The sequence below is a fragment of the Gekko japonicus genome, unplaced genomic scaffold (assembly GCF_001447785.1).
Source record: "Gekko japonicus isolate JY-2015 unplaced genomic scaffold, Gekko_japonicus_V1.1 scaffold2906, whole genome shotgun sequence".
Classification (NCBI taxonomy): Eukaryota; Metazoa; Chordata; class Lepidosauria; order Squamata; family Gekkonidae; genus Gekko; species Gekko japonicus.
In genome coordinates, this window is record NW_015161495.1 from 32,556 (window position 1) to 54,761 (window position 22,206).

Here is a 22,206-nt window from a genome sequence, read left to right on the forward strand (position 1 = left end):
AACAGCCATCACACCAGCAGCCATGTACACAATGCTGCCCATGTTTGCCATCTACCATAAACACATCAAGGCAGGCTATAGCAAGGATAATCCTACAGTAAGATCAGGTGAGACATGATCTGCCTGCATCTCTTCCAGCAACAACCTGGTGGCTTTCCGCAGCACATCACCATATGTGCCTGCTCCTCCCGGAACGCTATTCCCACGCGTTCTCCCTCGAAATGACCCCTGTGTCTAATGATTATTTTAAGCTGCCTTGAACCGCAAGGGATGTTGTGTCCTGGGAACTGCCACCAGGCGGGGGCCAGGCAAACATAGCTTGATTCCTAAAGAACAATAGAGGCTAGGCTCCTAAGGTCCACTAGGGGAACCAATAGAAACCTTGGCGGGGAATTCAAACCCCCCAATGGGATCCAGGGGTGTTCCCTTGGATATGTATATAGTTGGTCACGCGGCCGTTGGTCTTTGTCTTTTGTAGTGTGAAGTACTGAGTAAACGTGTGTTTCTTATGTTGTTGTCCGAGTCGTGATGTATCGAACCGAGTACTTTAGAAGGGAGACCCTTGACCATCGCTACTGCGGAGCGGTGCGTGGTGGGCAAGACTCATCAGCTTATGGTCCTCTGAGAGGGAACGGAGTGCCAGAAAGCCAGGTGTTGCAGCAGCTGGCGGAAAGTGACGTCCTCCGCGAGGGAGAAGGGCTGGCCGCCCAACAGCGATCATCTGGCTGCTGAGGTCAGTGATGGTTTCCGAGGTCTTCTCTCTTGATACTGCCTCCCGGCACTGGGATTGAAAGGTTGACTGTGTCTGAACATGGAGGTTCCCTTCAACCACCGTGGCTGGCAGCCACTCTTCAATCCCTTTCCCACAAATCCATTTAATCGCATTAAAAATTGCCTGTGCCTGTGGCCATCACTGCATCCTCTGGCAGCAAACTCCACATTTTTATTTATTTTTTTATCATTTGCATTTCTGTCCTGCCCATCCCAGGAGAAGGCGCGGAAGGAGAACATCAGTATTAATAAATACCATTTCAATTAAAAAACAGCAACACGATAAGACAAACACATAAAAACAATTAAAACAAGGGGTACAGCTTGAAACAGTCCGTTAGCTATAAAGTTCTGACCCGATGGTGCGGTGAGTTAAGGGCCAGTTGTCGGTGGTCAGTAAATGGACGGGTGACAGCAACCTCGGGGGGGGGGGCATATGTGGATGCCCGCTGCCTCAGCCAAAGGCCAGGCGAAACAGCTCCGTCTTGCAGGCCCTGCGGAATTGAAGGAGATGTTGATCTTCTGAGCCTATATGGGATCTTGATCTTTGGGGCCTATATGGGAAGGGGCCGTCCCTTAGATATGTTGGTCCCAGGCCGTATAAGACTTTAAAGGTCAAAACCAACACCTTGGAACCTAATCTGGTACTCAACTGGCAACCAATGCAGCTGGCAGTGTGTGCCTAACATGAGCCCGCACAGACGTCGACATCAGCAGGCGCGCCGCCACATTCTGCACCAGTTGTCATTTCTGGATCAGCTTCACGGGTAAGCCCGCGTAGAGCAAGTTGCAGTAATCAAGCCTGGCAGTGACCAGGGGTCATTTACTGCAGGAGCACACAGGAGCGGAGTTCTGGCAGTAAAGAGCCCAAGGGGCGGGCACATGCAACAAGCCCCACCCCCAGCTCCCAGCAGCCCTCAGTCAAAGCAAGAAGCAGCCAGGTAAGCTGCAGAGCCCCCCCCCCATCCAAAACAGTCCAGTGGCACCTTTAAGACCAAGTTTTATTCAGGTACAAGCTCTCCCGTCTCCGTGAGGACAGACCTGCACGTCCCCCCCCCCAATAGCTAGCAATCCAAAACAGTCCAGTGGAGCCTGAGCGGTGGGTGTTGCCTTCTGACACACTTCTGGTGATGTCAGGGGGTGTGGCATATGCAAATGAGTTATGCAAATGAGTTATGCTAATGAACTCCTGCACCTCTTTTTCTACGAAATGACCCCTGGAAGTGACCATTGCATGGGTCACTGTAGCTAAGTGGGGGGGGGAGATAGGGCTTCAGTAGACTGATGTGCCTAAGATGGAAAAAAGCATATCTGGCAACTGCGGCAACCTGGGCCTCCATAGGTAAGGAGGGATCCAGTGTCACTCCCAGACTCCACACTGTCTAGTGTGAGGAGCCTGGCGCCCACATCCAACCCCCCTCAACTCAGGAACATGACCTCCTTCTTCCATGGATTTAACTTCAACTGACTCTGCCTCGGCCATCCTGCCGCAGCCATCCAGCCAAGTCCATGGGTTCTTTGTTTAATGCCCGTTCCGGAGGCATTTTGGCCTGGAAGGGGTTTTAGAAAGTGCGAGAGTTCTGCATTGCCATTTCTAAAATGTTGCTCTGGAGTGTCTGCGACGCCCACCATTGTTCTTGCAGTCCCATTGTTTGTTATCCAAGGCTTTCACCGCCGGAGTTCATTAGTCCCGGGTTGTGTGGCCCTGGTCTTGGCATTGTAGGACCTGAGGTTTCGCCAGCAGCTGTGACTGGCATCCTCAGAGGCATAACACAGAAAGACGGAGTCGTCTCTGTGTTGAGGTTTCTTTCTGTGTTTATACCTCCGAGGATGCCTGCTGCTGGCGAAACTCAGGTCCTACAATGCCAAGACCAGGGCCACACAACCCGGGAAATCGAAAACGACTAAAGTCCTATTCTTTGTTTGTTCAGCGCCAATTCCAGCTTGTACCCTGTCCCATGAATTTCTGCTTTGCAAGAGAGAAATGACCTACTTGGAGGAGGAGATTGGATTTATACCCCGCCTTTCACTACCCAAAGATGTCTCAGAGCGGCCCACAAACTCCTTCCCCTTCCCCTCCCCTTCCCACAACAGACACCCTGGGAGGTAGGTGGGGCTGAGAGAGAACTCTGTCAGAAACTGCTCTTTTTCAAGTCAAGAACAGCTCTGACAGATCTATGGCTTGCCCATGGTCACGCAGGAGGTGCAAGTGGAGGAGTGGGGAATCAAACCCGGTTCTCCCAGATTAGAGTCCGCGCACCTGTAAGACAAGAACCTCTGTCCCTGATTGTGTTTGCCCAGGCCAATTTGAGAAAACACACAAAAGCAGTCCTGTAGAGTTGGAAACCAAAAAATTAATTTATTAACTAATAAGGAAGAATACAGATTCAAGGGTTTTGGATCCCTGAATACCCAACAGATTCTTCAAATGTTACAATGGGTGAAAAAACATTTTATACTTCACATTACATCAGAGAAATAAAACAGAAGTATTGGTTCCATCAAACATTGTCAAATTTCATCACCTATTTCCCATTGGGTTAAGACCTGGGGGGTGGTTGTTCCCAGGCAGAGTTCTTTTTTCCTAACAGAACAATACACTTTTCTTTTGGAAGCTATGAAGCATAACTGTGTATCAGCATTTCAGCCTTCTTCTTCCCAGCATGCATTCAAACAACAGCCACAAAGGATCCAAAGTTAATACCTGAATACATTCATGATATCAGAATCATATGTATATTATGGAAGTGCTAAGTATACCTACTAAGTTAAACCTGTTAGGCAGTGGCAGAGTACAAAGTGGTTCATAAAATGTGCGAACAACACACCTAGCCACGACACCAAACTGGCTCTCGCCAGTCAACCTTCCCAGAACTGGGTTCCAAGGCATTGCCCTTCTGTCCCGCCTCTCTGTCCCTCCCGGGTCTCTTCCCCACTTCAGAACCAAGCCCTTCCCACCCACCCCCGCAAAGAGCCTCCTTCCCTCCCACCCACTCCTCGCTTGGCCCCTCTAGCAAAGAGCTCGGCTGCTTTAACCCTTTCAGAGCTGCAGACATATGAAAAAGTCTTCCTGGCCAAGGCAGGGATTTCCCTCTGGCTCCATCCATCTCTGGGGCTGCAGATGGAGAGTTTATTCCCCCGGGGAGGCAGCGAGCCCTGGGAGGGAGGGAGGGAAAATCCAGCCCCCCACCCCAACTGAGTTTTACGGGGCGGGCCCAGAGACCCTAATGGAAAATCCGTTCCGCATTTTTATTGCAACTCTACTTGTGCTGTAATGTTTTCCAATGGAGCCCATGCAAGTCAATTGGCATTCCCAGCTCCCATTATTTCCAATGGATCTTCCAGCGTCTCCCATTGTTTCCAATGGGCAATCCTGTCCTTCCTTTTAGTACATCCCGCGGAGGGATCCACGCTCCCTCTAAGCCGTAGAGTCTTGTGGGCAAAAATTCTCCTTGGTGAGTCACTGGCCCTGAAGTTGTGAGCAGGTGAATCAGCTGCTGCATCGGTTAAGTCTCCTCTGGAGCCGCCCCTTCCTGAGCTATGACCAAAAAAATAATAATGGGTGAGCCGGAGGCTAAAAAACCCGTGAGCCGGCTCACACTCACTCAGCTTGGAGGGAACACTGGCTGCAATGCCCCCTCTAAGCTGTGGAGTCTTGTGAGCAAAACAGTCTTACTTGGTGAGCGACTGGCGTTAAAGTTGTGAGCCGGCGACTGGGCTGCTGCGTGAATCGGTTTGCTGCGGAGCCGCCCCCTTCCTGAGCGGAGGCAAAAACGTGTGTAAAGGTAAAGGTTCCCCTTGCTCGAAAGCCAGCCGAATCCGACTCTAGGGTTGCGGTGCCCGTCTCCGTTTCCAAGCCGAAGAGCCAGCGCTGTCCGAAGACGTTTCCGTGGTCATGTGGCCGGCAGCTAAAAAAAAGCGGTGAGCCAGCTCACACTAACTCAGCTTAGAGGGAACACTGCGGGGGGTGGGGGCCCGGGCAGAGTGACTCCAGCGCTGCCCCACGGATGCACACAGGGCCTGGCAGGAGCGCCTCCTGGAGAGGACCAAGAGGACGCATTTTTGCATTGGCCTGCACTGCAGCACCGAAAGGGTTAAACCCACCCAGCTGTTGGCGAGCAGAGGCACTGCCCCCTCCAATACAGGGGATGGTGGCAGAGGGAAGTGGAGGGGGGGGGGGCGGGAAAGAGGAGGGGCTCTTTTGCTCCGTGCGCACGCGCGCTTGTCCTGGGCGGGGTTTCCTCCTGGACGGGGAGAGTGAACAGGGTGGGCGTCGGAGAAGCGGCAAGTGGGGAGAAGAGGGGCAGCCGGATCGACGCGGAGGTCTCCTTAGAAGTAAGTCAGGCGGGGGGGGGGGATGAGATTTTAGCTCTTGGAAGGGGAGGAAAGCGTGGGGAGCACGCCAAGCCATCGCTGTCCTGGGGCTGCCGTCTTCCGGATGCAATGCGCCCTCTAAGCTTTGGAGCCCTGTGAGCATGAATTCTCCCTGGTTGGGCTACCGGCATGAAAGTTGTGAGCGAGGGATTTGGCTGCTGCATGAATCAGTTTGTGCGGGAGCCCTCCTTCCTGAGCGGAGAAAAGGAAGTCCTTCTTCACCCAGAGAGTGGTTAACACATGGAATTCACTGCCACAGGAAGTGGTGGCGGCTACAAGCCTGGACGGCTTCAAAAGGGAATTAGATAGGCATTTGGAGCAGAGGTCCATCAGTGGCTATTAGCCACAAGGTATAGATAGGGGCTCTGGGGCAAGGGATGCTCTGTCTTCTTGGTGCTTGGGGGGGTCAACAGTGGGAGGGCTTCTAATGTCCTGGCCCCACTGGTGGACCTCCTGATGGCACCTGGTATTTCTGGCCCCTGTGTGACACAGAGTGTTGGACTGGATGGGCCTTTGGCCTGATCCAACATTGGCGTCTCTTATGTTCTTATGAGCTGGCTTGCACTAATCCAGCTTGGAGGGAACACTGGTTGCCGCCTCCCGGATGGCAAATGCCTGGACATTGGGGGTGGGGTGGGGGGTGTTAACCTCAGAGAGGACCCAGGCCAGAGAGTCCTCCCTCTAGTGCAGCCATTGTTCCCTCTCAGCTGAGTCAGTGTGAGCCAGCGCACAGTTTTTTAGCCTCCGGCTCACAGATTTTTGTTTTAGCTCCCGAAGGAGGGCGCCAGAGCAAACGGATTTATCGCAGCAGCCGAATCTGCTGGGTATTACAAGTTGAAAACACTCAGTATAACTGGAGTTAAATGTTTGTTTATGTTACTCACAGGAAGTCACATGTTTCTCATGTAACCAATGTTCTTTAGATGTAGAAAGCCTGGGAATTTTCTCCCTGATCTAGGAATTTGATTGGGACTAAAGTGTCAAGGTGTATCACCATTTTATGGCTTCTCTCCCCGTCTTTGTTTGGTGTTCTGAAGAAGAAGAAGAGTAGCCATAATTTTCTTCTTCTAGTTTTGTCTTTGTAGAGTAAGGATGTAGCTGATTTAGCTCTGTTGTTATTTTCATCCCAGTTACCCTTCCCGTGCTAGAATTTAGTAAAAACTTTATATTTTAATCACACATGGACTCTCAGTCTGAATTATTTTACTCTGGCTCTACTGGACTATCTTATCTCTGCTAAATACCATTTTTTTCAATATCTCACTGTCACCCAACAGAATCGCTCGCTCACAGCTTTAATGCCAGTAGCTCACCAAGTAGAATTCTTGCTCACCAGACTCCACAGCTTAGAAGGGGCATTGCTCCAGAGCAAACTAATTTATGTGGTAGCCAGATCGCTGGCTCACCACTTGAATGCCAGGAGCTCACCAAGTAGAACTCTTGCTCACCAGACTCCACAGCTTAGAGGGAAGGTTGACCTTTTCTCCCCGGGGAACGGTCTGCTGGCGGTCGGCTGTAATCCTGGGAGGACTCCAGAAAGCTGTGGATTCACAGATGCCATTGGAGATTCACAGGGAGTCTCAGTCCGGGAGTGGTGGGACTGTCAAGAGTGATGGTCTCACCCTTGAGGAGGGCAGAGCTTAGATCTCTACCTGGCCACAAGGCAGCCTCTGTGCCCTTGGTCCAGTCCCCGGCCCAGGCCCTTCCACGAGGAGAGGTGGTGTTGGAAGCAGGGCAGGCGACTGGTCCATCCAGTCCAACACTCTGTCACACAATGGCAAAAAATACCAGGTGCTGTCAGGAAGTCCAGCAGTGGGGCCAGGACATTAGAAGCCCTCCCACTGTTGACCCCCCACCAAGGACCAAGAAGACAGAGCATCCCTTGCCCCAGAGTCCCTATCTATACCTTGTGGCTAATAGCCACTGATGGACCTCTGCTCCATATGCTTATCTAATTCCCTCTTGAAGCCGTCCATGCTTGTAGCCGCCACCACCTCCCGTGGCAGTGAATTCCATGTGTGAATCACTCTTTGGGTGAAGAAATATTTCCTTTTTATCTGTTCTAACCCGACTGTTCAGCAATTTCTTTCAGTGCCCACGTGTTCTTGTATTGTGAGAAAGGGAGAAAAGGACTTCTTTCTCTACCTGCTCTATCCCATGCATAATCTTGTAAACCTCGATCATATCACCCCTCAGCCATCACTTCTCCAAGCTAAAGAGCCCCAAGCTCTTTAACCTTTCTTCATAGGGAAAGTGTTCCAACCCTTTTATCATTCTAGTTGCCCTTTTCTGCACTTTTTCCAGTGCTATAATATCTTTTTTGAGGTGTGGTGACCAGAAATGTACACAGTATTCCAAATGAGGGTTGCACCTTCGATTTATACAGGGGCATTATGATACTGGCTGATTTGTTTTGAATTCCCTTCCTAATAATCCCCAACATAACAGTTTTAAATTGCAGTCGCACACTGTCTCGACACTTTCAGTAATTTATCTACTATGGCTCCAAGATCTCTCTCTTGATCAGTCTCTCCCAGTTTGGACCCCATCAATGTGTATTTATAGTTAGGCTTTTTGGGCCCAATGTGCATTTTTTTTTTGCTTCTCATCTATCCCTCATCTGCATATTTAGCCACTTCACTGCTTATTCCCCACTCTAAATAATTAATGAACATGTTAAAAAGCATCAGACACAGTACCGATCCCTGTGGTACCCCAGAAGATCAGAGGATGTGGGTCGGAGACCAGTTCCCAGGCGGTGGCCCTGGCCTCCTGAGTCAGGCAGAGGAGAAGAGGCAGGCAGAATGGGTGAGGGAGTTTCCTCCAGGTATGTCCAGTTCAAGCCACCATATCTGGACTTATCCTAAAGGTTCCCTGTCAGATAATTGCCCAAATTTTAATAATCCAAGTGGGAGATTTCATGGCCTCCTTCAGCAGCCTCTTTGACTAGAGAATTCCTGATCCCTCCAGATAACAAACAAGGTCTGCTGATGGAAAGGGTGCAGAGCCTGGGAGTGGGGCAGGATCCGTTCCTGGGTCTCTTTTCAATTCCATCTCTTACCCCTCTCCCTCGCTGCTGTTTCAGATGTGGGGACCATCCCTGAAGATGGAAGCTACAATCCCTGAAGCGGAAGGAGCTTCCTTGGAGCAAGGGCAGAGGGCGCAGGCCATGGAGCGTGCCCAAGATGCCCTCTCTTTTGGTAAGGACCCATTGTGCCTGGATGCAGTTGGGGCACCCTGGGAATGTGATGGGTAGAGAGTTCAGGTCAGGATAAAAATAAATAGTTCTACACACCACAGAGAGTTAATTTGCGGCACTCAGTGTCCACCGAAGCCCCCAAAACGAGATTAGACAAAGTCCTGGAGGGCAATTTCTCTTGATTAATTAAAAAGTCCATCTCTAACCTTCCTTTCATAAACAGAAATCAAGTTGCTAGGGGGGGAGGTAGACAAACCTCGGCAGAGCTATTCAGCCTGGTGGATAAAAGGAGCCTCCACCTTCTGGGACAGCAGAGCTCTGAGAACCAGTTTCCAGGGCCCAATAATACTGGGGAAAGTTGGCTTCTGTGCCTGTGCTTCAAGGGGCATCTGGCAGTCCGCTGTGGGAAATTGGATTCTGGGGAAGGGATGGGGGGCTGTGGACGGCCCCCTCCCAGGAGCTTTGGAGAGGGGCGTTGGGCAGATGTGATGTCATGTTGTTGTCGCGTCTGCCCGGAAACCTGGTCGGGAAGTGAGCACGCCAAGCGACACTCTGGAAACTCACTCACGTGACCCTCGCATCTCCAGATGCGCTCCAGTCACGTCTGGTCCGAATGGGACGGCGACGTGTTGCGCAACGTCTTTCCCTCCCCGCGTAGCAAACACAGAAGTCTGAAATACGTTTGGCTGCATTTTCATTGAAAGATCATGGGTGCCATGTGCTTCTCTTCAGCCTCTCCCAGAATTCAGTAAAAGGCGTTTAAAAATGTGTTGCGTGTAACACAAGGTGAGGTGTCACCACCCCGGGAAGGGGGTGCGTGAAGCAGGGAGCAAGCAAGCCAATACCCTTCTTCTTTTTTTTAATTCTTTCATTAAAAGAATTCCTGGCGAGAGCCATTTTGGTGTCGTGGTTAAGTGTGCGGACTCTAATCTGGGAGAACCGGGTTTGATTCCCCACTCCCCCACTTGCACCTGGCTGGATGACCTTGGGCAAGCCATAGTTCTCATAAGAGCTGTCCTTGAAAAAGAGCCGTTTCTGTCAAGAGCTCTCTCAGCCCTACCTACCTCACAGGGTGTCTGTTGTGGGGAGGGGAAAGGAGTTTGTAAGCCCCCTCTGAGAATTCTTTGGGTAGGGAAGGGCGGGGTATAAATCCAATCTCTTCTTCTTTTTCTTCTACTTTGAGCCCAATCAGGTCTGGTCATTAAGGTTATTTTGGTTGATTGACATGATCAGTCCATTGTCTCTTCAGACAAACTCTTCAAGATGATTCCTGTTCGGTGCAGTGGTTAAGTGCGTGGACTCTAATCTGGGAGAACCGGGTTTGATTCCCCACTCCTCCACTTGCACCTGGCTAGATGACCTTGGGCAAGCCCTAGTTCTGATAAGAGCTGTTCTTGAAAAAGAGCAGTTTCTGTCAAGAGCTCTCTCAGCCCCGCCTACCTCCCAGGGTGTCTGTTGTGGGGAGGGGAATGGAAAGGAGTTTGTAAGCCGCTCTGAGACACCTTTGGGTAGTGAAGGGCGGGGTATAAATCCAATCTCCTCCTCCTCTTCTTCCTTCCTCCTTTGTCTCAGGAACAGGCAGTGAAGAGATGCTGTTGAGCCAACATCTTTTCAGAGGTGTGGAAACGGCGGCCGTACCTCCAGTCCAGGTAGGAGAGATGAGTGTTACGGGGTTCTGGGACCCTGGGACTGTTTCCCTGGGGTCCTCCCATTCCCCTTTATTTATTTATATTTATTTATTTATTATTACATTTGTATCCCGTCCTCCCCGCAAGCAGGCTCAGGGCAGTTAACGATATTTGGCACGGTGCACCAAATTCATATAAAACAATTAAAACCATTTAAAACAGTTAGACAATTTCCAGTTAAAGTGCTCACAGTATTAAGTCACGGCGGCATGCCCTATAACACCGCACCTTTTCTTGGTTGGGAGGCGTCTGGTCCGGAAGACCCAGGGGGTTCGTTTATGTAGATGAACGCAGCCACTCAGCAAAATAGATTCTGAACACAAGATTTAAAATGAGGACTACCGGATTTAATTGAATAGGATCCGTTGAAGCAGAAGGGATGTATGCAAAGCAGGAAACATCCAATCATAACAAAGAACGGCAAGATAGATGATGAAAAGCCAGGTGGCAGGACCAGTGAAAACAATAACCTTCTGTAAGGCCAGTTCTTGAGAACAGCCCGTTATCAGGTTGGAGAGAATCAGGATAATTTTCGACACAGAGTGTAGCGAGCGAATAACAACAGTGGCTCCCTCTGCTTACGTCTCTTCTCCTGCCATAAGGCGGCCAGCTGATAAGAATTCAACTCCCTAACGGACCCTTCTGGCTTGTAAAAAGACCGGGGAGGTTTACAAGTACGATTCTCCCCCGTAACAAAATCTCACAGTTGAATATAACGATGCTGCAAGCAGATGGCTTCCAGCACCATGCCAGGCTAGGGCCTACAACCAGTGTTCCCTCTAAGCTGAGTTAGTGTGAGCTAGCTCACAGTTCTTTAGCCTCCTGCTCACACATTTTTGTCTTAGCTCAGGAAGGAGGGCTCCAGAGCAGACTAATCCATGCCGTAACCAAATAGCTCGCTCACAACTTTAATTCCAGTAGCTCACAAAATAGAATTTTTGCTCACAAGACTCCACAGCTTAGAGGGAACATTGCCTACAACCTCGGTTCCTTACAGGTGGAAGACTGGCAGGGGAGTGACTGAGTCAACAGAGAGAGTGACCACCGTTCTCAAACAAAACCAGGTTATTTCACAACATTAGCTTCCCAAGGACAGAAGGCACTTTGGCACTTACAGATATTTTAGGATGAAAACGTAACAGTTCTCGTCACCACACCTTAAAAAGGATATTACAGCTTTGGGGAAAAAAGTTGGTGCTCACTTCATCAGTTGCATTGGAGCGTATATCCCAAGCAACCTAACACATATCTCTAAAACCTATTGACTTCCTTAGGGCTTCTTAGAGTGTTCCCCCCCCTCCCCCAAGCAATGCTCTTCTGCTTTGCTACAACTGCTTGACAGACTGAGGTCCCGGTCACACGTGCCGGAAAACGCGTGCAGGGGGGGCCTGGCTATTTGCGCTGTCGCATTTATTGAGATTTATGTCAGAGTATATGAGGTAGCAAACAGTTACTATAGATCAGTTTGATCTGTCTGTCAGACCTAGCTGTCAAGCTAGTAATCAAGTAATTACAGCCAGGTGTTTCTAGCAGGTGTTGCTCTTTCGGGTCTTGTTAGAGTTAGTGATTACATCACCGTGTTAGAGATTGGCTGGGGTTTAGCATAATAGTTATCAGTTTAGTAAGCTGGAGGGGACTTAGTTCTCATAGACTAAGGCAGGACATGCTGTTCAATAGCCTGTAAATATCTCTGTATATATTCACCTTTATAACTATATAAACTCTCTGTGCACCTTCATAACTGGTCAGTCTCCCGCTTCTTATTTACAACACCCAATATTATGCTATTATGCGGTCAGACGCAACAGCGGTGCACCGGGGTTTTGTCCATTGGTGCGTGCTTCCAGCGCGCTTCAATGAGGACGGCCGGAGGGAATAGGCGTGCGCTGGCGCGATCACACGGATCGAGTCCGTCTGCAACCCGTGGCAAACCATTTGCTAGTGGAGTTTAGCGGGTACTTGTTAACTGCGCATCTGCGGCCGGACGCCACGGTTTGGCCACGGGTGTGCTACACTTGCCAGATGTTGCGGTGTGATTGCACCCTAAAAATCCGCCCGGCATTCGTGGCTCTCCCGTGGCAAACTCTGCGTGTGATCGGGGCCTGAGACACGATAAAACTTTCTAAAGCAGCTAGATACAGGACACACTTTTCTCTGCAGAACTTCTGCTTACGCCATGAAGAAATCTTGAAGGTGGATAAGTTATGTTGGGGGGGGGGGGAGAAACAGACAGTTGGCAAACCTAACATTTCCTTTCAAGGTATTTAGTATCAGAGTAGTTAATATTCAGAGATCATTGCTTCATATACAAATCTCCTCTGCCCCTTGAAACAGGAAGATTTGCTAATTTATTTATTTATTAAATTTCTACCCCGCCCTCCCGCCGAAGCAGCTAAGATGGCAGAATTACAGCTCTCTCTTTCCTCTTATCAAGAGATCATATTTTTAGACTTATAAAGGCTCCAGCTGATGCCCTGGAAAGACTACTTTTTATTCAACAGTTGCCTGGATTATGACTTCCTTGCCGAACTTTCCTGGGGAAAGGAAGGTGTTGGGATTCTTTGATTCAGGGTTGATGGTTGTATTGCAAACACAAGAGCTGAGTTAGTGTGAACCAGCTGAAGTAGTGTGAACCAGCTCACAGTTTTTTAGCCTCCGGCTCACACATTTTTGTCTTCGCTCAGGAAGGGTTGGGCTCCAGAGCAAACCAATTTATGCAGCTGCCAAATCGCCCGCTCACAACTTTAATGCCAGTAGAGCTCACAAAGTAGAATTTTTGCTCACAAGACTCCACAGCTTAGAGGGAGTATTGGTGACAAGCCTCATCAAGCCCGACCAAAGACCAGCGGGAGGAGGAGGAGGAAACAGAATTCCAAACAGGCAAACAAGTTAAAATGCCGTTTGAAAAGACAAGCAAGCGACTTTCTCTGGAGTTCAGCTCGCCTGGCCTTCCCCTCCCAAGATCCTCCAACGCCAGCTGCAGATTACAAGAGGCTGGATACCAGTGTTCCCTCTAAACTGAGTTAGTGTGAGCTAGCTTACAGTTTTTTAGCTTCCAGCTCACACATTTTTGTCTGGGCTCAGGAAGGGATGGCTCCAGAGCAAGCTAGTTTATGCAGTAGCCAAATTGCTCACTCACAACTTGAATGCCACGAGCTCACAAAATAGAATTGTTGCTCACAAGACTCCACACCTTAGAGGGAACATTGCCGGACACCCTTCCTGCCTGCGAGGCTGCGAAGGAGAAGGAGGCAGTGACAAGAGAGGAGAAACAGAAACCTGATCTCCGCGCTGACTTAGTAAACGGGAGGCAGGGAAGCTGTGCCAATCAAACTCGCTCAGAGACACCACAGCCTGATCCCGCCAGTGGGCCAACTCTGCGCCCGTTCATGCTGCCTTGCTAAATGGGAGAACACGGCTGGGCTTTATGGAGGGGAGGGAGGCGAGCGGCGCCCGCATGGGTATCAACATCCCCCAGCTTTCCAAACAATCCTGTGACAGAAGCAGGCAGGGCTCTGAGGGGAGTCTGGGGCACATACCCTCTGATTCTGGGCTTCCCTTCTTGTCCTGCCCCGGAGGAAGAAAACACACGGCTGGGCAGGCGGGAGCCAAGATGGCAAGGCAGAGGCAGTCATCCCTGGGAAGCGCCTAGAGAGCCCGAAAGAAGGGGCGGCCATTCCCTGGCAGACCTGACCAAGGCCGGGCAGGAAAGGCCCGGCGGGGAGTGGGCAGGGCTGGGGGGGGGCGACAGGCTCTGTCCTTCACACACACATACGCACGCCTCCCTGACAGCGCCGGCCTCAGCAGATTCTTGAAGGCTGCCGAACCGCGCTGCAGAGGAGAAGGATCTCCCCCCCCCCACCTTCACACACACGCACGCATGCTTGCCTCCCCAACAGCGCGGTCCGCAGCAGACTAGGGTGTCTGTTGTGGGGAGGAGAAGGGAAAGGAGTTCATAAGCCGCTCTGGTGATGTCCATGTGTAGAGTCGCCTCTTAGGTTGTTGGAAGAGGGTGTTTGCTATGACCAGTGTGTTCTCTTAACAAAACTCTGTTATCCTTTGCCCAGCTTCATTTTGCACTCCGAGGCCAAACTTGTCCGTTATTCCGGTTGCCTTTTGACTTCCTACTTTAGCATTCCAGTCCCCTATGATGATCTGGATATCTTTTTTTGGTATTAGTTCTAGAAGGTGTTGTAAGTCTTCATAGAACCGGTCCACTTCAGCCTCTTCTGCGTCATTGGTTGGGGCATAGACTTGCATTACTGTGATGTTGAATGGTTTGCCTTGGAATCGGACCGAGGTCATTCTGTCGTTTTCGAGACTGTATCCCATTACTGCCTTTTTCATTCTCTGGTTGACTATAAAGGCCACAACATTTTTTCTACGGGTCTCCTGGCCACAGTAGTAGATATTATGGTCTTCTGAGTTAAATTAGCCCATTCCTGTCCACTTTAGTTCACTGATTCCCAAGATGTCGATGTTCAGTCTTGCCATCTCATTTTTGACCACGTCAAGCTTACCTTGATTCATAGATCTTACATTCCAGGTTCCTATGCAGTATTGTTCTTTGCAGCATCAGACTTTCCTTTCACTATCAGACACATCCACAGCTGAGCAGCCTTTCGGCTTTGGCCCAGCCACTTCACTCTTTCTGGGGTTACTTGTACTTGCCCTCTGCTCTTCCCCAGTAGCAAATTGGACCCCTTCCGACCTGAGGGGCTCAACTTCTGGCGCCATATCTTTCAGCCTTTTGTTACTGTCCATGGGGTTTTCTTGGCAAAGATACAGGAGCGGTTTGCCATTTCCTTCTCTGGTGGATCATATTTTGTCTGAGTTCTCCGCTGTGGCCTGTCTGTCTTGGGTGGCCCTCCACAACATAGCTCAGGGTCTCATCGAACCACGCAAGCCTGCTCGCCATCTCGAGGCAGCGATCCATGAGAGAAAAGGGTAGACCTAGAAGAAGAAGTATTTATATGCCGCCCTTCACTACCCAAAGGAGTCTCAGAGTGGCTTACAAACTCCTTTCCCTTCCCCTCCCTACAACAGACACTCTGTGAGGTAAAACAAGAAGAAGAGGAGATTGGATTTATACCCCCGCCCTTCACTACCCAAAGGTGTCTCAGAGCAGCTTACAAACTCCTTTCCCTTCCCCTCCCCACAACAGACACCCTGGGAGGTAGGTGGGGCTGAGAGAGCTCTTTCAAGGACAGCTCTGAGAGAACTACGGCTTGCCCAAGTTCATCCAGCCAGGTGCAAGTGGAGGAGTGGGGAATCAAACCCAGTTCTCTGAGATTAGAGTCCGCGCACTTAACCACTACACCAAACTGGCTAGAAAAATGAAAACTGTTCTTTTTGGAGCAGTGTAAGGATTGGCTGTTGATAATCCTATAGATCTTACAGCCCTCATCAACTATTAGCTGAAAGTTCTTACAGACTGAGACCTGCCTGGTTTCTAGAGGAATTGGTTGACTGTTAACTGCATGCAGCTGGCAGCCTGAAAGAGGCTGGCTGGGGACACTTTCCTCACGCAAGGAGGCAGGGGGTTGTTGCCGTGATGGTACTGGATGAATGCTTCCAATGCAAAAGAAGAAGAAGAGGAGAAGAGATGGGATTTATACCCCGCCCTTCACTACCCAAAGGTGTCTCAGAACGGCCTACAAACTCCTTTCCCTTCCCCTCCCCCCAACAGACACCCTGTGAGGTAAAAGAAGAAGAAGAGATTGGATTTATACCCCGCCCTTCACTACCCAAAGGTGTCTCAGAGCGGCTTACAAACTCCTTTCCCTTCCCCTCCCCACAAGAGACACCCTGTGAGGTACGTGGGGCTGAGAGAGCTCTTGACAGGAACACCTCTTTTTCAAGGACAGCTACTAGGGAGCGGTGGCGCAGGCATTATAACGCCTGCTGTTAACATCTGGACGAGCAGCCGGAAGGCTGTTCGATTCCCCACCGCGGCCGGGCTGAGCCCCCGGCCCTCGTTCCAGCTCCCGCCAACCCAGCGGCTCTGTTAACATCAGAGGAATGGGTACCTGCCCTAGGTGGCAGGGGGCACCCTCCTCTCAGCCTTGTGCTGGGATGGTGATCGGCAGTGACGAAAAAGGATCGAATCGGCGGCAGCAGCGAGAAAGAAATGGCGGCAGCGGAGAAACGGTGAAGCGACTGGCTTGAGCAATGGTGGAGGCGGAGTCGAAGGCAGAGTTGGACGTAGAGTTGGAGCGACGTCAGAACGCGGAACGCAGCGTGGCAGGAGCCGCTTGGACGTTAGCCGAGGCTGCGCCCGAGGAAAGACACGCCGCTCCAAGAATAACAGCCAGCTCGTCCAGCCGACGGCAGCCGGGTCACAGAAACAACAACAGCAACAACAGCACACACCAAGGAAGCTGCCGAACGAACGGAAGACCGTGCCGTATCAAGGGTGCTGGTAGGTTGTCCCCCCCCCCCACCATTATTGGCCCCCAATGTGTGTAGCTACTATATAGTAGCACATTGTAAACCGCTCTGAGACCCGCTAGGGGTTATGAGCGGTATATAAATCACCTGTAAATAAATAAATTATCAGAACTATGGCTTGCCCAAGGTCATCCAGCAGGTGCAAGTGGAGGAGTGGGGAATCAAACCCGGTTCTCCCAGATTAGAGTCCGTACACTTAACCACTACACCAAACTGGCTCTCCTTTTTCCCTCAGCCTGGAACGACAAGTCACTTTTAAGGAAGGGTCCACAGTTTGTGAAACAACTGTTTGTATTATGTCCGTTTGTATTATTTGTCTGTGGCTTCCCTTTCAACTCTTGCTATTGTTTGTGTTTTAGAAAGGTTTCTGTTTTTGCAGACATCCTACGAAACCTGATGTCGTTTCGAATTCTTTTATTAAATGGGGTTGGGGTTTTTTTTATCGTGCCTTAAGTGACGTGTTGAGTGCTTGCATTCCTTCCCCGTGGATATGGACCCAATTCTGACAAGCAGAGTGCCTTGTCAGGCTAGAGAGAAGAAGAGGAGAAGAGATTGGATTTATACCCCGCCCTTCACTACCCAAAGGTGTCTCACAGCGGCTTAAAAACTCCTTTCCCTTCCCCTCCCCTCAACAGACACCCTGTGAGGTAGGTGCAGCTGAGAGAACTCTTGACAGAAACTGCTCTTTTTCAAGAACAGCTCTTATCAGAGCTATGACTTGCCCAAGGTCATCCAGCCAGGTGCAAGTGGAGGAGTGGGGAATCAAACCCGGTTCTCCCAGATTAGAGTCCGTGCACTTAACCACTACACTGTCAGATTCTACAGCCAACAACTGAGTACACACTTATCAGAAGGGTTATACTTTATTGCAGAGCTATAGATGCAGTAACAAAGTCATTGTTAAGAATGGTGTCGCCCCTACAAGCATAATGGGATATAGGGTATTCGTATGCACACACCCCTTCCTTAGGCCAATTAGCCACATTCCCACGCGTACACATTACATTACATTACACATTGGATTTCTATACCACCCCTTTCCGTAGACTCGGGGCGGTTTACATAGTTTGTACAGTTTTTCTAACCTAGGGGCACATAGACAAGGAAGGTGAATTCCTTACCCAGGCACCCCTGTAACAAAAGGCGTAGGAGAAGGAGCCCCAGGCCGTTAGAACCGAAGCTGAGAACCAAAAGCATCCCCACGGTTTTCTGAATCCCAGACACTACACACCACCTGCAAGGCCATAGATAAGCAAGTGTTACAGAAGCAAAGAAGGAATCCAGCGGTACTTGGTACACAGAGCAAGCAAGCATCCCACCCCCCAACCATTATGGCAGCATAGCTGACATACACCAAACTGGCTTGAGAGATGACAGTCGCTAAGCCTGCAAAGCCTTATGGGAGAGGAACCAAACAGAGAGGCCTCAGCCAATCCAGGCTGTTAATACAGAAATGCCCCCAGGCCCGCTGATTTTTCCTCCACAATGAGATGAGCAGCGTGGACAGCCCAGGTCCCTCATCCTTTCACAGGGGAGCAGTCGCTCCTGCATTTTCGACAAGGTGTACGGGCGAGAGATCCTCTGAACGCCGTTCCCTTGACCCACCCCAAGCCTTACATCCTGTACCTTCCCAGACTACTCCCTTCCAGTGTCTGCCTGGCGGGATCTCTGATGAGGGAATCTGCTTTTCCTTTCAGGGTCCCTTTTCCTTTGAGGAGGTGTCCATCGATTTCACCAAGGCAGAATGGGCCCTGCTGGATCCGGGCCAAAGAGCTCTCTACCGGGAAGTCATGCTGGAGAACTATGAGAATGTGGCCTTTCTGGGTAAGGATCTTTCCTTGGTGTCAGAGGTGCAAATTGCTGCCATTGTGGGGAGGCATGAATCAAAATATTGAATAGCTATTCATAGTTTGGAGGCCTGTCCCGCTACTGGGGGGGGGCACTGTGGCTCTCTGCCAGAGCATCTGCTTGGCATGCAGAAGGTCCCAGGTTCAATCCCCAGCATTTCCATTAAAAAGGATCAGGTAGGCGGGGATGTGAAAGACTTCTGCCTGAGACCCTGGAGAGCTGCTGCTGGACTGAGTAGGCAACACTGACTTCAAGGGAGCAAGTGTCTGATTTAGTATAAGGCCTGAGCTTCATGTGTTCATGTGTATGTGTGTGTCCAGGGGCAACTGACGGCTGTGTTGTGGCCATCATCACCCAAGCCAGAGAAGGTGCCCTGGCCTGAGGCAAAGGGGATGAAAGGCCCTCAGAAAGCTTCCAGAAAGGGCCAGATCCTCATTTCTCTGTTGCCGACCTTTACAACACACCCTTCTCCCTGAATGGGATTCCAGACATCCGCTCTGCCTGTGATCTGGAAACGATCCTGTCAAGAACCAAAGACTGGGCCTCCCTGGGTCACTGCTTGATGGGTTCTAACGACCCAATTAAGGGTCCTCCTTGACGGAATTTTCCCAGAGGCTGTCAGCACCCTCCTAATCCCCCCCTTCCTCCTGGCAACACACCTGGATACAGGTTCTCATGAGTAACCAATGGCCTTGAGAAATATAAGAATGTTAGCTGCAGGGAGACTCGAGTCACAAATGCCTGAAAGTCAGACCAGGCCACGTAATCCCTTGGGGGAATGAGGGTGCTTTGACTCACAGGTCCATTCCCCTTATACTGGTTGGGATTATGGGCTTTTATCTTGACCGTAGTTTCATCCTTCCAGAAGAATTTTTACTCTTGAATGTCTTTCCTTCCCCATATAAGAATGGTCACTTTCTCTCTCTGTCTCTCTGCGAACAAAGGCAGGAGTATAAGAGAGACTATGGTGGAGATCGACAACGGCCTCGCATCCAAAAAAAGGCTGGAGAGTTCCTCAAGAGGATCCCAAGAGCATATTTCCTTCCCAGATGAGCTGGATGAGAGTGAGTATCTTTCACAGTTATGTGAAGGGACTAGGCAAGGAAGTGCCATGGGGGATTTCTGATTCACTTCTGAGCAATGTTTTGTGGAATCATTCAGTCCACTGGGAAAGGAGGGAGGGCCTGAAATCTGGAGGCTTAGAAGGTCCTTGTGGGCAAGAACTCAGCTGTGGCACTTGAGGGGAAAGGTGGAGGGGTGGTTAAGATCAGCCAAGCTGGACAAGGCCAAAGGGTCATCTGTCCTTATCTACTGCAGTCACATAGATGCCTTTGGAGTGTACCAGCCCTCCCAAGGTGCTAACAGGATCTCTCTAATTGTTCCAGCAGAGGATAATCAGAGGAATGAGAAAGGTGAAGTATTTCATCAGCAAATGCCAGATAGAGTTAAAAATGAAGACCTGAAAGAAAACGTTATGAATCAAGGCACACCGAAGACAAAGAAAGTCGGCCAAGTGACTGAGATTCAAGATGGAAGAAAGTGTAATGTACATTTTCAAATGCACGAGATAACGAAGGCAAGTAAATCCATTCATTGTGGAAAGTCCTTCAGAAATAGATCACCGCTCTTTGTGCACCAAAGAATACATAGAGGTGAGCAAACTTTTGAATGCTCAGTGTGTGGAAAGAAATTCAGTAGGAGTGGCAATCTTCAACAGCACCAAAGAGCTCACACAGGGGAAAAACCTTTTGAATGCTCAGAGTGTGGAAAGAGATTCAGTCAAAGTGGCCATCTTCAACTGCACCAAAGAACCCACACAGGGGAGAAACCTTTTGAATGTTCAGTGTGTAGAAAAAGATTCAGTACGAGTGGCAGTCTTCAAATACACCTAAGAATCCACACAGGGGAAAAACCTTTTGAATGCTCAGTGTGTGGAAAGAGATTCGGTACAAGTAGCAATCTTCATCTGCATCAAAGAACCCACACAGGGGAGAAACCTTTTGAATGCTCAGAGTGTACTAAAAGATTCAGTACGAGTGGCAGTCTTCAAATACACCGAAGAACTCACACAGGGGAGAAAACTTTTCAATGCTCAGAGTGTGCAAAAAGATTCAGCACGAGTAGCAATCTTCATCTCCATCAAAGAATCCACACAGGGGAGAAACCTTTTCAGTGCTCAGAGTGTGGAAAGAGATTCAGTTACAGTAGCACTCTTCAGAAGCATCAAAGAACCCACACAGGGGAGAAACCTTTTGTATGCTCAGTGTGTGGAAACAGATTCAGTCAGACTGGCCTTCTTGAACGACATCAAAGAACCCACACAGGGGAGAAACCTTTTGAATGTTCAGAGTGTGGAAAGAGATTCAGTTTGAGTGGCAATCTTCAAAAGCATTTGAGAATCCACACGGGGGAGAAACCTTTTGAATGTTCAGAGTGTGGAAAGAAATTCAGTTTGAGTGGCAATCTTCAAAAGCATCTGAGAATCCACACGGGAGAGAAACCTTTTGAATGCTCAGAGTGTGGAAAAAAATTCAGGTGTAGTGACTCTCTTCTAGAGCATTTAAGAACCCACACAGGGGAGAAACCCTTTGAATGCTCAGAGTGTGGAAAGCGATTCAGTCGGAGTGGCCATCTTCTAGAACATCTAAGAACCCACACAGGGGAGAAACCTTTTGAATGCTCAGTGTGTGGAAAGAGATTCAGGCTGAGTGGCCATCTTCAGCAGCACCAAAGAACCCACACAGGAGAGAATCCTTTTGAATGCTCAGAGTGTGGAAAGAGCTTCAGGATGAGTGGCCAGCTTCTAAAGCATCTAAGAACCCACACTGGGGAAAAACCTTTTGAATGTTCAGAGTGTGGAAAGCGATTCAGTTGGAGTGGCGATCTTCAAAAGCATCTGAGCACTCACACAGGGGAGAAACCTTTTGAATGCTCAGAATGTGGGAAGAGATTCAAGTTGAGTGGCCATCTTCTAGAGCATCTAAGAACCCACACAGGGGAAAAACCTTTTGGTTGCTCAGAGTGTGGAAAGAGATTCAGTCAGAGTGGCAGTCTTCACAAGCATTTGAGAACCCACAGAGAGGAAAAACCTTTTGGATGTTCAATGTGTGGAAAGAGATTCGGCGAGAAGGGGAATCTTCACAAGCATCAGAGAACCCACACAGGGGAGAAACCTTTTGAATTCTCAGAGAATGGGAAGACATTCAGTAACACTCTTAGTCTTCAGCAGCACCAAAGAACTCACACAGAGGAAAACTTTTTGAATATTCATAGTGTGGAGAGAGATTCAGTTGGAGTGGCAGTCTTCAAAAGCATCTGACAAACCATGCCAGGGAGAAACCTTTTGAATGTTCAGTCTGTGGAAATAAATTCAGTGAGAGGTGGAATCTTCCCACGCATCAGAGAACCCACATGGGAGAAACTTTTTGAATGCTCTGAGTGTGGAGTTTCACTCAGCGTGGAAATTTTCTGCAGTGTGTAAGAACTCAGCTATATGCAATAAAAAGCAAGCTCTTTTAGTATCATTTTTCCACCAAGTGTACTATAATAGCATAATACACTGCTACCAAGTCAACTGGATATAGATGCATAGATGCATATGACATAGATGTCATAGATGCAACAAACATGAAATTGAGCAAACTTCAGAGGACGACGGAAGACAGGAGGGCCTGGCGTGATCTTGTCCATGGGGTCGTGAAGAGTCGGACTCGACTGTGTGACTGAACAACAAACCAAGTCACCTGGAAATGAATAAGTCCATAATACGCTGTTATTCAATGCTTTGCTGGTTTGAAGAACCTCCCAGTTGTGATTCTGCAGATGCCTGGCTATAAATTCATTTCAATAAATATTTCTGAAAAATCACTCTTGTTC

At 49.5% G+C, this 22,206-nt stretch overlaps 1 protein-coding gene across 1 annotated transcript in view; it reads left to right on the plus strand.

Annotated features, from left to right (window-relative positions):
* LOC107125730 (zinc finger protein 208-like) overlaps positions 1-21,649 on the plus strand; it is a 41,109-nt gene extending 19,460 nt beyond the window's left edge. Inside the window, exon 5 of the mRNA XM_015429183.1 lies at positions 19,716-21,649. Within this exon, the coding sequence (XP_015284669.1) occupies positions 19,716-21,649 (1,934 nt within the window). The remainder of the gene's footprint in view (positions 1-19,715) is intronic.
* The last annotated feature ends 557 nt before the right edge of the window (positions 21,650-22,206 follow it).